We start from the raw sequence: 14,657 nt of genomic DNA, 5'->3' as shown, positions 1-14,657 counted from the left end.
TTGATTCGCTCATCAACGGGAAAACACAACCTTTGATCTGCAACTTGTCCGGTGGCTAAAGTAAAAGTGTGGTATTACATATAAAATCTAAGGTAACTGTCTCAATTAAATTGAGAATAGAAAATAAATTAAGTTGGCTTTTCATGACTACAATAGCACAAAAAAACGATTGAAGAGTCTGAAGAGTAATTAGCGAAAACGCATATATTGCTCAGAATGTAGGGTACAACTCATTCACCATTGTATTGGAATACGAACATCTCATTCTGAGGAAACGTCTTCTTTTAAACGTATTCAGGAGCACACGTGTGTCAGTTATCAACACACCGCCTTTATCGTCGCAGGTAGTACATCAAGCTGGCCTCAAACACATGAATAGCCAATTAACAGCTGCCAATTTGACAATTAGCTTTGTCAAACGCTAGCTAAAACATGGCTTTACTGATCTCTGGAAAGCTTTGAATAATGTCTGAGCTAGCAGCGGTGCTCTGGTTGTTTTCTGTCTCTTTGCACTGTTTACAACAGAGAGAGAGAGAGAGAGAGAGAGAGAGAGAGAGAGAGAGAGAGAGAGAGAGAGAGAGAGAGAGAGAGAGAGAGAGAGAGAGAGAGAGAGAGAGAGAGACGCCCTACAGCATTCCACGCAGACGCCGACCTTGCCCTACACCACGAGTAACCCTCCATCTTTATAAAAAATAAATAAAACACAGGACCAACGGTCCTCACACATTTTTTCCTCACACCCGGCACACACACACAAATGCCCACACACACACACACACACACACACACACACACACACACACACACACACACACACACACACACACACACACACACACACACACACACACACACACACACACACACACTCCATCTGACCGTGGTTTGATTAGGGACTTGCCATGTCTTCACACAGCGCTGACTTGTTGACTGGCCAGGGAAGAACAAAGAAATAACTAAGAGGCTTAGAAAATGGGGGGGGTTGTAAAATCCAACGGTACGTGAATTCAAAAGGAATTATGGCGTTTATTTGATAAACCAGCTCGTAAACGGGTTGACAGGTCAACTGGCGGGGATTAGCTGTTATACAGGATGGTGGTTCGGGGGTGAGGGGGGGGGGATATGACTGTTAGGGACAAGGTCACGGGCAGAACTCAAGGGTTTGGATTAGGCGTTGGAAAAAAATAACCACAAAAGAAAAACACGAGGAAGCAGAAATTGTTTCGCAAAAAAGTCGACGCGCAGACGTAGCCAGAGTTTGTTTTATGATTCGACGGGTGATTATCGCACGACAGCCAAGTGGAGAACGTTTTCGTTTTGTTTGGCCCAATGGGAGCTGGGTCATTGGCTTCACTTGTTTGCGTTTCGACTGCTCACGGAACACGACCTGATACTGAACGACGCTCGGGTCGGCCGTTCGCTGCTTTTGAAACACTTGATGACACTGTCGCCCGCATGAAAACTGTTAAAAAAGACAAGGAACCTAAAAAACCCTGTGAGCAGTTTAAGCGCAGACTGATAGAAAAAGGAGACATGTGTTTAGTTACGGAGCCTGATGGAAAACAAACAAAGCGGACCACTCCAAACACAGCACTGGGTGTGTGGGGGCAGCTGACTGGGTCCCCTATCCCCGGCCCCGCCCATCCTCGCTGGCTCCTCGGTCCGGAGGAAAACCCCGCCGCTGAAACCTCACTCAGGGGGAGAGCGGCCGACGAGCCCGGCTTAAGAAAGTGACCCAGAGCGGAACTAAAAAACCCTGAGCTCCTTCAGAGAGTGACTTAGTGCTAACCGGGGGCTCTCTCTCTCTCTCTCTCTCTCTCTCTCTCTCTCTCTCTCTCTCTCTCACACACTCACACACACACACACGCAACAACACACACACACCAACGCGCACACACACCCACACACACATACCCACACACACACACACACACACACCAAAACACTGACTGTGATGTGGGATAATTACAGTGCAAAAGAAAAGGACCAGAAGAAAAAAAGTGCCCGGGTCCTCCTAGGCATGTACTACACTCTTTTATCTTAAGGAGCCAATCCCTCCCTCCGGTGACAGCTCCCAGCACATGATCCTGGTAAACAAATAGTTTCTGAGCGGCACAATAGTGCCATTAAAGGCCAGCACTGTCAACACAAATTCCATTCTTATTTGGGGGGGGGGCTAGGAACGAACTGGTGGTGGTGGTGGTGGGGGCGGGGGGGGGGGGGAAGTAGGAAGAAAAGAAAGGACTTGATCACTTCTGGTTACTTTAACTTGCATGGAGGTTGTCATGGAAACATTTCTGAAAAAAGTTGACGGGGATAAAAACAGAAAAACCTTTTGCGTTTAATTGCCATTAGGCTTAGTGACAGGGTCGCGGCCGCGGTATAGAGAAACACACTGTGTAGGTTATGTAGGTAAGACAGGGGGATGTTTGGTTACGCACGACTCAGAGACCAACCCCAACCCCCCGGTATGAGAAGAAAGAAACGTACGTGCAACACCTCTTGGCTGTAGCCGACGGGGCTGTTTCATTACACCAGTGTTGAAGGAGGACTGGGTAGTAGGGGGCGATGGGGTAATTCAAACGCTGATCCAAAAGAAGTGAGCAAGTGCTGGCCTATTTGTTTCAGCGGCTTATGGTAAATAGCTTCACTCAGCAAATAGAATTGTCTCGAACGGTTTACAAATGGCGGTCACATCCTGGGAGCGATTGCCAGTTCTGCTTACTACGCTGACACCGTTTCCATCGCCAGCGGGGAATACAAGCAAGCAGGGGGTGTTTGGGTTTTTAAGAACGACTAAATAAAAGCGTGAAAAATGAAGTGTTTCCACCGGCCCCGAGTCCCCCAGTCTCTCTCTTTCTCTCTGTGCTTTTTTCCCCGAGTTTCTTTCGACATTGGAGGACTCTGTCTATAGAGATGCAGGAAGCCAACCCGTAACCGTTAAAAAAGGCAAAGCCAAAACTTAATTTTGATAAATGATTGAGAAAGGCATGACAGGGTATACACATTAATCCTGTGGAGGACATTCATTTTCCTATTACCATAATGTGGAGCATGGCCACCCAATGATAAATGCAGCAATCAAAAGAATGGACGCAGAGTGGGGAGTGCGCACGGTAATAAGTGCCCCCCTCTCAACAACAGTCGGCAGCCATTAGTTCCGCGTTCATCTTTTTTTTTTCTCCTTTCCCGCTTTTGAAAAATAAATAAATAACCATTAATACTAATAAAGATTAGCATCATAAGAGGCCGCAGCAGGGGACTAAGTCAGTACATGGCAGGTATACGAGCCGCGTCGAAACGTATAAAACCATTACAGAGGCCTCTGTGGGGAGTAGGGGAAGAGAAAGAGAAAAAGAGAGGGGGATTGTGGCGTGTTGCGAACGTTTTCACGACGACCGCTAACAGTGGCCAGAGGCTAAGAGAAGTGTTAGACTCCAGGTCTACGGGTGTGTGTGTGTGTGTGTGTAGGTATGGGTGGGGTGGAGGTGGAGGTAGAGGTGGTGGTGGTGTCTGGCACACACCTGCATTGAAATGAAAAGCAGGGGGGGGGGGGGGGGGGGGAAGGAGAGAGAGAGAGAGAGAGAGAGAGAGAGAGAGAGAGAGAGAGAGAGAGAGAGAGAGAGAGAGAGAGAGAGAGAGAGAGAGAGAACACCTGTGCACCCTGCGGCATGGAACAAAGAGTCTGGCCTCCGTTAATCCATCGAGGGTGAGAGCTGATCAGAGCGCAGGCCCCTGGAGCCTAGCGCACCCCTACACACGCCCGGGCTACACCTGGTTAGGCCCTCTGTCTTGACCCAACACACAAGAGTTGCCCACCACCTACACTACATAAAAAAAAGGTGTTACACCTATCGAAAGTATGGTTATTTATTTTAAGGTGCTGGTGGTGTAGAGGGGGGTGCTGACGGAGGATGGGTGGGGGTGTAGGTGGTGGGGAAGTGGAGGGTGACGGCGGCTGTGATTACAGTACAGAGGCTGAGAGAGAGAGAGAGAGAGAGAGAGAGAGAGAGAGAGAGAGAGAGAGAGTTGTATAGACGACCATGTGTGGCTGACATTATTGAGGATTAAGAGTTACTGATTGAATTAAACGATTATTTTAGTGAATATAGACGTCATTGTAACATGTAATAACAATCATCATTTCATAGCAGCGTCGCTGACATCGGCCTCGCTGTTTGTTACTGGACAGACAAGAAAAAGGACTATAAAATATGGAACTACTGACACGGTAAGATGTAGATGATCAAAGCGAGGTCAGTGATTGAAGATCATGCTGCAGATTAAGGATTAGAGGCTAATAGCAATTTTACATTTTTTGGTTACAAAAATGTTTTATATTTATTGATAAAAAATACACAAAAACGATTAAAAACTAAACTGAATGTAATATAGTATAGGGTATTCAGCAATATGATAAGGACTTTATTGTAAATGTGCTGCAATTGCAGTGCTTCAAATACACCTTGTAATGTATAATAACAAAAAAAGGATAATAGGTTAAAGAATGGAGTAGGTTCATTATGAATAATAGTTTCATGTTGTCTCAAAATAAATAAATATATAAAAACACAGATGGATACATGTTCATTTATGTATAATTGCTATTTAACTACACAATTTTTGCAAACAAAAACCTCAATCTCACAACATCTAAATCTACGTCTAATACCTACGTATAAATAATCCATATACACCACTTTAAATCTAAAACCAAACGTTTTATTCTGAATTCCCTTAGAAAAAGCCTCTAAATGTCTCAAACTCAAAATGTTGGATAAAAAAAAGATATCACTTCATTTAGGCTATGCGGTTGGCTACATATGCAGTTTCACTTTTGGATGGGGTCGTTTTATATACATTATAGGAATCGTTCTCATCCATCTCATCGGGGCTGTTATCAGCCCGTCAGTCAGCGGGAGGCACCGCGCTGCATCCTCGCTGCCTAGCATGGAGACGCGGTCACGGTCCTCCCAACATCACAGAAACACACCAACTATTGCGTGGAACTAATGCAAAACACGCAACATGCAACATATGTCACCATGTTATTATTGACATGTCATCATATCAAAAAAATATAAAGTGACGACTTTATTGGTATACCAACGGGGGGGTTTGCAGATGTTGCATCTCGCCCCCTTAAACGTGAGGGCATCCACTTCACTAATCCCGCAGTAGTCCAGAGAGAAGGACCGGGGCCGAGGGTCCCCTCTAACGCGAAGTAAAAGTAAAACTCAAAAACAGGCCGTGAAACAAACCAACAAACAAACAAACAAACAAACCAACAAACAAACAAACAAAAGCGTAGGTGTCAACTTACCCAAAAAAGGGGGACGCAGGTATAAGCTATATCTTCTTCTTTTTTGGGGGGGTCAAAATACAAAAGTGCCGCCAGGTGTGTGAGAAGTCGTCGTTCCGTTTACCGCTGGCTTCAAAAAAAAGACGTGTCACACGTGACCGCAGAAGTCAACCATAAGGTAGAAAAAGGAACAACACGCAGAAGAGTAAATAAAAAGCTGAGATATTCCTCCGCTGCAGACACACGCGAAGAAGTCTCTCTCGCCTCTCCTGCTGTCTTCAGTCAACGCCGCTGCTGCTGTTATTACTAATGCAACAGAAAAAGCCGTACATCGAGTCCTGTTTGAATGCCTCTCGCATGACGCGCAATCCCGAAAAGAAGCAAGCTTGTTTTTTTTGCATTGCGATTCAACACATCAAGATGTATTCCTCCACCGCCACCGAGTGTTTGGGACTAGCTTATTAGGAACGCAGCCCCCGGGGCGAATAGACTGGGCGCGGAGTGGTGTGTTGTTATTTTGGGGCGTGCTGCGACCCCGTGTGACGTGGGGTCCACCTGCTATGTGTAAACACACGCGGGAAAAGTCTGGGGAAAGTTGACGTGTTTGTTCTGTTTTTTTTTTTTAGGCAACCCTGGTGCAAAGATAAGCAAACAGATTGAGGTTTTTTTTCGGGCGTTTCATACGCTACAGTTGTGTGGGGTGGATGGCGGTGATTCAAGGCTGTCTAGCTCTGCCTGTGTGAGGGAATCCAATGCGAGAAAAAAAAAATGTTTTTTTAAATTGTTGCAATAAAATATGAATGTTGAAAATGTTTCAGTGTTTTAGTGCTGATTCGACCGCTGTCGGGGTATTAGAAGTAATAGTAGTATAGTACGATACGTATCTTTTAAGATTGTATTAAGAGCACATATATGCTACGGTGAGATTTATCTTAACCTTATTGGAAGCACAAAAATACCTCAAAGCCTATTATTAACATGTTGCAAATAAGAAAAAACATAAAAACAACATTGCTGTCAACACGTCAACATGTCAATATAATTGACTGTCTTAAAATATTTGTAGTCTACTGTGGGTTCTATCTAATCGACTAATCAAATATTATAATATAGACCTATAAACACATTTAACACATGTATTTACTAAATGTGGCATAATATATAAAAGTCTAGATCTATTGCGCTATAAGAAAAAACATTATTTTGCTGCTCGGTTTTCAAAGAAAGTGTTTCAAATTCCTCCAACATTTCTGGTAGAAAATAAAATGACCTATATCCACTGCAACCTTTAGCGATTAATGAAGGAAGCCTATTTATTTAGGAAAAGTCAATTATGCATTAGTTATTATATTTAACCTAAAATTAAATCGAAAGTTAGACGTTTACAATAACATTTATAGGTGACTAAAATGTTGAGAATTAAAAAATAATATTTAATGTGATTATTTATCGAGACACTTCTGGTAAACTGTTGTTTGTCTGAAGGCCGAACTGTGTTTTTGTTTGTGTGTTTATTTGCATGGGCCTCGAAAACAACAATAAAATCATCGTCAGAATAGTCAAATAATAATAAGTTCCAATTCCACAATTATTGACGGTATATCAACACTATGAGAAAATACATTTGCTTAGAGTAATTGATAGATTACATTGTTTTATATCTCTAAAAACATAAAACGCTTGTCTTTTATTTTAGACGATTTCATGACAATATTTCCAAGCACATATAAAAACACTTGCAACATGCCTTTAGACTAGATGTTATTTTTTAGCATGCAGATTGTTTACGTAAATATATCTCATTTTTAATAACTCCGTACCGTTGGTTCAAAGCCTGCAGAGCGTTTTGGTTTGCACGCTTTACAGGGGGACATTGTAGACCCACACAATGTAGATACGCAGATCCTTTCAAATGTAACCTTTTGACTTAAGGCTAGCCTAGTGAATTTTGAAGATTGTTTTGTGACTATGAATATAAAAAAAACGGCAGCCCTGAACTAATGAGAATAATTAGATGAAAGATTAACTGTTGTATTTTGCTGCCACCTACTGGTCGTCAAAGGATAGACCTACTCTGTCAAAAGGCGCTGAATAGGCTACTGTTTATTATGGAACTTAATTAACGACCCACGATCATAAACCTAATCATATCAAAACCAAACATTTAAGTAGGTTGTTTGTTTGTTATGACAGTACATTACCCCCTAAGCCTCGTAAATGATAAATGCAAATATTGTTTGCTGAAACAGATGCCAACGAACACAGTGGCCTATAACCAATCATGTAGTGCCACCTACTGGTAGTATAGAGAAATGTACTATTTCCAAGGGTTCATGCAAACAATAAAAAGGTTCCTACAAAAAACTTGAGCCCCATTTCAGCATTTTAGTTATTTGATTGTATTTTCTGTACCTGACATCATTGGGAAAGATGCCTTACACCTACCTGCTTATTAACGGCAGGCATCTAAAGTTTGTTTGTAGGACAATATTCTCTACAGGAACTCTACATATTTAACATTCAGCATGTTTTTGTGACTTGTGTCCTATAACGGTTGGTTAAATATAGCAATAATTTGACGTTGAACTCAAAAGAAAACATATGTATTTTTCTGCCCCAGTTTCCCAGTAGGCTACAGCATCCCAGGAATCCTATCACTCTAGTTTTCTCGTCATATTTTCGAATCAGCTCCTGCATTCATTATAGTCACATTGAAATCTGTCATTAATTATCATATCTTATTGAAGATATGATAACATATACAAACGTAATATATGCATATGTAAAATACTTACCTTATCATCACAGGCGGGAGCTTAGGGTGTCACAGCAGAAAGTACAGAACAGTCATACAAATACATAATGTATACATATATTTAAAAAAAAAACTCTCAACAAATCTACAAACACAACCACGGAAAATATAGGCCTGTAAAAAATATGAGTGGTACAGATGGTTATTGTAAAAGATTGTTGCAGACAATTGAGATATTTCACAGTATGTGGTATTGAAATTTAACTATAGATACATGATGCATACATGATGCATACATTGAAGTGTTCTCCATGCAGAGCAGAACGGGTAAATCCAGATCTGCGTCGTTGGAGATTAAGTCACCTCTGTAGCATTACCTCAGTGTTGTTATGCTCACACATGATTACAGTGATTAAGTTTACCACCAGATGCAAACAGCTGTCCAGGTGGAATGGGTTTTGAATGCACCTACATGCTACATCTTTTGATCAAACTACAAGAAGAAGGAGTGGTGGCATGCTAGATGTTTAAGGCATTCGCGGTATACATACAGCGTACACTTTGTTTGCATTACCTTGGACAGACTTTAAAATTCATTTTGCATATAATATTATTTCACTTGATTAAACTACCTCAGAGCCTTGCCAGAACAGGGCAATGACATAATGTACAGTGTCATAGTCTGTGGATTGTGTTATGTATTGATTGGATGTCATTCAATATGTATAGATTCTTAAATTCACAGCCGAGTTTGTTAACATATATATCACTCACATATTACCCAAGCCCAAATTCAATGTTCGCCATGCTACTATATCGAGTATCTCTGCATACCATAGCAACCAGTTTCACCGAGCCCCAAAGCACTTTGGATGGGTTGGCACTTGAATGTTGACACATTCAAAACACAGAGTCGTCATTACATCCATCATCTCTTTTCAGTGCACTGCGTAGTTATTGCATGCAGCTTTTCCTATGCAAATTGATGGATCTCATAGCTTCACCAAAAACCGATCCTGGATGATCTGCCAGGGTGTCGAACTTGTTTTTTTAACCTTCAGGGAGATACTTTTCTTCAGCTTTCTCCTTGCATGTCTTTGAGTGTAGAGCTACAAGGTGTGTGGGGAACTAGCCTGTCTCTCTGAGCAAGGTAAGCTTTTTGGACTGTAATCGTGAAAACATGATGAATTTGCTAATCGTGTTCATCTTTATATTGTATCCCATGTGATGATTTGATAGAATCCGTGTGAATCTTAAATACGATCGCTATCTCTGTAATAACATAACATAGCAGATACGGCAGATATGGAATGATTGAACTGCAACGGGATGTCCTGTTATTCGAAGTCAAGTACATTATTTTCCAATAACTGAAGGCCCCGATAGCGTAGTTTATTACACTTATCCCGCAGCTACCAACAATGATTAGATATGAGTTGATTTAGTCATTATATGATTATTATCTATACTCGTTCTTCTTCTTCAACTTACTCAAAATGTAATATTCTTCCTTGGCACTTTTAGCAATTTTTTTTAAGATGGATAGATAGATAAATATTTTATTGATCCCCAGGGGGAATTTCGAAAAATGTGTTTATGCGTTGTCAAGGAAACACCTTGTTGATAGCTGTATCTGACTTTTGACGGTATGTAAAAGTTGGATTGATTCAGAACTGTTAAAAGACAGAGGTGTCCCTTTAAACGTATGCACAAACTCTGAACAATCTTCGACCAATCAGGAACCAAGTATTCAACAATGCTTTGGTATAAATACATACACAGTATTTAGTTGAGACCTTATACATCAAGCAAAGCATAATGTGAGAAGTGCAATGACCCCTGTGGGGCAGTGGGGGATCCAACTCTCAACAGTCTTGTTTCATGCGACTATTTATAGGGCCTGGCTCAGAAGACACAATGTTTGGCGGTAATTAGACTCCGTGTGTCCAGTCACGTCCTCACCCCCCTCTTTGCCCCTCTCTCCCTCTCCCTCTCCCTCTCTCTCTCTCTCTCTCCCTCTCTCTCTCTCTCTGTTCCACTGGAACCAGGAGAGGGGGCCACTTTGCTCCCTGCACCCGGACCAGACAGACAGACACTAGGACAGATCCCTTTCGGCCTACCCTTAAACTGTGGCTTCAGTCGGAGCCTCCATGGTGTCCCTGCCCACCCAGAGCTGGGAGAAGGAGAGGGGGGTGATGGAGGGAGAGGAGGGGGACGAAGTGGGGGAAGAGGAGGAGGTAGAAGAAGAAAGGGTGGCGGAGGAGGAGAACAGTGGGGAGGCCTCCGTCGGCACCGACGACTCGGAACCGGAATGGGAACCGGACCTCCAGTCACGGGTCCGACGGAAGGTGTCCTTCGCGGACGCCTTCGGCCTGGACCTTGTGTCCGTCAAGGAGTTCGACGCCGCCCCCGACCCACCCCAGGCTCGGGTCAGCGTCGACGGGCCCCCGAGCGGGAAGGCCCCCCCCCCCGGGGGCCCGCCCCAGGCCCAGGCCGACAGCCACCTCTCCTGCCTGTTCTCGGTCCCCTCCGGCCCGGAGGAGCTCCGCCGGCGGCTGTGGGAGCAGAAGGTGGAGCTGGAGAGCATCGAGCTGCTGCCCGGCACCTCCACCCTGCGCGGGGTGGTCCGGGTGGAGAACCTCTGCTACTGCAAGGCCGTGTACGTGCGGGTCTCTCCCGACGGCTGGAGGAGCCACTTTGAGCTGCCGGCGGCGTACGTCCCGGGCTCCAGTGACCGCGAGACCGACCGCTTCACCTTCATCTACGCTCTGGAGACCCCGGTGCAGGGAGCGGCCGGCACCAGGATGGAGTTCTGCCTGCGCTACGAGACCGAGATGGCCACGTTCTGGGCCAACAACCGGGGGCTGAACTACGTCCTGTTCTGTCACCAGAAGGCCCACAAAGAGATCCCTGGAAATGAGAGGGAGACGGAGGAGAGCCACCTCCTGCAGCACCTCCACAAGCACCAGAGAGCTGGCCAGAGGAGCTGCCTCAAGGCTAACAGGTTAGCGCAGTAGAGTTCTGTAATATTGTCCATTATAATGTCAAAAGATGCATTTCTCAAAAATGGATTTTGGAGGGCATGTGTGTGTGATTTTAAAACTCAGGGTTGTTATGTAATAATAATCATATGATTGTGTAAATCTGAATGATTGTTTGCATCCTTAAACCTGTTTTAATTATTTAACTGGAGTAAGAATGCCAAAAATATGTGTCTACAATTTATTCAAGTCTGAAGGCATTGTTTTCATGTTCTGCTCCTGGCAAAAGTGTGACTGTGTGCCACACTCATAGTTTTGATACCTCACCTCACCTACCTTTGATTTGTCGATCTGTTCAATGTATTTTGTATGTTTTTAATGGGTTCATGTTTGTGATGGACTTCTCCTTTAACTACAGGAGGGGTGATGCTGAAGACCGAACCTGTGAGGTCACTGACAAAGCAACAACTACAGGTGTGTGTGGGTGTGTGTGGGTGTGTATGGCTTTCTATGTTTGTCATTATATGTGTGGAATGGTGTTTTTGTGTGTGTGTGTGTGTGTATGTGTGCGTGCGTGCGTGCGTGCGTTTGTGTGAGTGAATAAGAGAGAGAAAGGGTGTGTGTGTGTGTGTGTGTGTGTGTGTGTGTGTGTGTGTGTGTGTGTGTGTGTGTGTGTGTGTGTGTGTGTGTGTATGTGTATGTGTATGTGTATGTGTATGTGTGTGTGTATGTGTGTGTGTGTGTTTGTGTGGGTATGTGTGTTTGTTTGGGCTTGTGTGCCTGTGTTCAGTTTGGGATTTGTGTGCGTACCATGCACACACTGATACTGTGTATGCACCTTGTGCATAAGTCTGACTCTGGATCTTTTACAGTTTCAGAAGACCGAATCCCACAAAAAGCAGAGACGGCTGGCAGAAAGAAAACGGACACCACGGAGACACTCCAAGAGGACGACCTTCTGGTAAGGTTAACCACACTCTACACAAATCCCCTTTGTTGAGAAAAACCAAACAAAATAAACCACAGTTACAGAAGCGTCAGGACAACCCGACTGAATATGTTTTGTGTCAACATATAGATGACATGCAAATCAGGGTGTCTAGTCTCGCCGTACTGTCACACCTCTGCTGTTTTCTTCCCCTTTGTATCCGTGAAAGTGAACTAGAACGCACAAATGAAAATGCATCGTTGTCCATTAGCAAGTCTCTCCTCCTGCAATGTGGGGCTGACTGCCTTGCTGACACATGAGAACATGCCATGCATACTCTGTGAACAGTCATGTGCTTCCTATAAATACTGTCTTTAAACCTGTGACTTGCGCCAGAGCCCTGACTGTGATGATGCAAAGCAAAGGAGAATTGGCATGCGTTTGCAACAGTAACCGCCGTATCTTGCGTCATTGCACTTCATGTCAGAGCAGGCAGGCCTCATAAATACCCCTGTGAACTACACAGAGATCCAATCATCGGTGATGTAGTAGCAGATTACTTAATCTGCTGAGGTTACGTTTTTCGTCTTGTTTGGGGAGGGCGGGGGGCCGGACTTTAAAGGGAATGCGTAATCGCTATGCCATGCCAAGTTTTTTGAGGCAAACTGAACTTGAGCTGAACTTTGTGAATCGCTTGCCTTTGACCTTCGACCTTTGTCCCGCTTTTGTCCATGTCCGACAGATTGACAGCGTGCGAAGCAGACGCAAGGCCGCGCGACTGTCTCGCGTGAAAGATTTGCTGCGTGAGCGCAGTCCACTGCAGAACTCACATGCCCCCGCTGGTCCTCATCAGAACCATCACCACCCCACACCCGTTCTGGGAGCAACCTCAGACGGTTCCACCGTGGTTCCTCCTCGCCAGAAACTGGCCGCCGAGGGCCCCAAGGCCTTACCCACTTACCACCAGATACCTCTGCTGACACTGGACTGGACGAGCGACAACCCACAGGTCTGGCCTACCAACGAGATGGAGGAACTCTGGAGCGGCGTAAAGACCCAGAACGTTGAGTCAAAACCCTCAACGGAAGGGGGAACACCGTCCAAAGGTGATCCGAAGAAGGCCTTCATCGATGCCAAAGTCGAATGTGGCGTCGGGGAAGGTACGCCGTCCGTGTGTGACATTTGGCAGAGCTTCATCGACGGCGGCGATCACAGCGATCACTCCGGCGTTCCGGAATCCGCGTGGTTGCAGAAGGCCACGTCGATGTCCCCCTCGGAACAGCGAGTGGTGGACCCCGGAACGCCGAGCACACCGGCTGCACCCCAGTCACCTCAAACGCCCCCGGACATGCCCCACCGTACAACGACACCCTCCACCATCTCCAAGGGGCTGCCGGTGTCGGTGTCACGCGCTGACGGTCCGGCCCGGCACGCCAACTCCCAGGAGAGGCAGCCAGCAGCGCGGGCGTGGGTCGGATCTCATGACATGACACTGAGGCCAGAGGGGAGCTCCGTGACAGAAACTCCTGAGGAAGAGGTGCCAAGCAGGGCAGGAACAGCCTCCACAACAGCTGAGGACGACAACGAAGGCTCAGAGGATGGCTTAGGGACTCGGCAGCCCGAGCATGTCGCGCCGGACACGGGAGGCACCGAAGGCGTAAGAGAACAAAAAGGAGGAGGAGGAGGAGGAGGAGGAGGAGGAGGAGGAGGAGATGGAGGAGTGAGAGAGCCGCTCAGAGACTCTACGGGCGACAGGATAACGAGCTCTGGGGAGAGGGGGACAACAGAGATGACAGTGGCGGCGGTGTCTCAGAATGCCAGCGCCTGTGATAGGATCTCACGGGGAGCGGTGCCCGGCGAGGGTCTTTCTCAAAGCGGTGGGGAAGGGGAGGAAGAACAAGGGGTTAGCGGTATCGTACGCAACTCGGGATACGACGCGCTGGCATTTAGGGAGGCATTCAAAGGACAGGGGACAAAGGGCCGCACGGGTTCGGTGTTGTCCCCATTCAGACGAGGAGGAAGCGCAGGAGGAGGGAGTGGTGGAGAAGGAGGAGGTGATGGAGGAGGAGGTGGAGGAGGAGAGGAGGAAGTGAGGCTCACAATGCCTGACGCAGAAGGAAAAGGATATACAGGGGAGGAGATATTTAGGCCACGGGACACAGTGAATACTGAACGCTCCCAGAGGGAAGCAGGTGATAAGGATTGTGAGGGATTCAGGCCAAATAAAGAGAGCGGAACGGCATTGAAACACAAAGGAACACAGCATGGAGAAGCAGCGCCGCACACGGATGCATTTGAGGTGGATGAGTCGAGAGCGTGTGATACAAAATCAACACAAAGCCACGTGAATGCGAAGCCTTTAGACCATGACATGTCAGCACACTGTGACACCAGAACAAACGGCACGTTCCACCGAAAAGAGGAAAAGGTGGTCGGTGTACAACATGGAACGAGTAACGACGGTGCTTTGAGGCATAAGTGTGTTGAAGTGGATCTCAACCAAGAGGTTAAAGAAGATTCACCGCCAAACAATGAAAACTCTCTCCAAGCAGACTCATTTGAAACAGATCTGGGGATGGAAGCCAAGGACCTCACATTGTTGTATTCACCTGACCACCGGTTAGACCCGATTACACAAGATAAAGAGCAACGCATTCAGGGTGAGAACCCAGGCATGGAGGTGTTGACCAA

General features: G+C 45.8%; 1 protein-coding gene and 1 long non-coding RNA gene across 2 annotated transcripts in view; one reads left to right on the top strand and one right to left on the bottom strand.

Moving 5' to 3' along the window:
• LOC115532601 (uncharacterized) overlaps nucleotides 1-5,986 on the bottom strand; it is a 15,404-nt gene extending 9,418 nt beyond the window's left edge. Inside the window, exon 1 of the long non-coding RNA XR_003974080.1 lies at nucleotides 5,324-5,986. This is a non-coding gene — a long non-coding RNA (uncharacterized LOC115532601). The remainder of the gene's footprint in view (nucleotides 1-5,323) is intronic.
• Nucleotides 5,987-10,306: 4,320 nt separating this feature from the next.
• On the top strand, nucleotides 10,307-13,656 carry ppp1r3aa (protein phosphatase 1, regulatory subunit 3Aa; the record flags this gene model as incomplete). Its single annotated transcript, XM_030342545.1, has 4 exons — nucleotides 10,307-11,061; nucleotides 11,457-11,512; nucleotides 11,911-11,999; nucleotides 12,709-13,656. Coding segments are annotated over 4 exons (1,848 nt in total), but the record flags the coding sequence as incomplete, so codon positions are not given.
• Nucleotides 13,657-14,657: the final 1,001 nt, after the last annotated feature.

This window comes from Gadus morhua, chromosome 19 (assembly GCF_902167405.1).
Source record: "Gadus morhua chromosome 19, gadMor3.0, whole genome shotgun sequence".
NCBI classification, from domain to species: domain Eukaryota; kingdom Metazoa; phylum Chordata; class Actinopteri; order Gadiformes; family Gadidae; genus Gadus; species Gadus morhua.
This window is presented reverse-complemented; position numbering and strand designations above follow the sequence as displayed.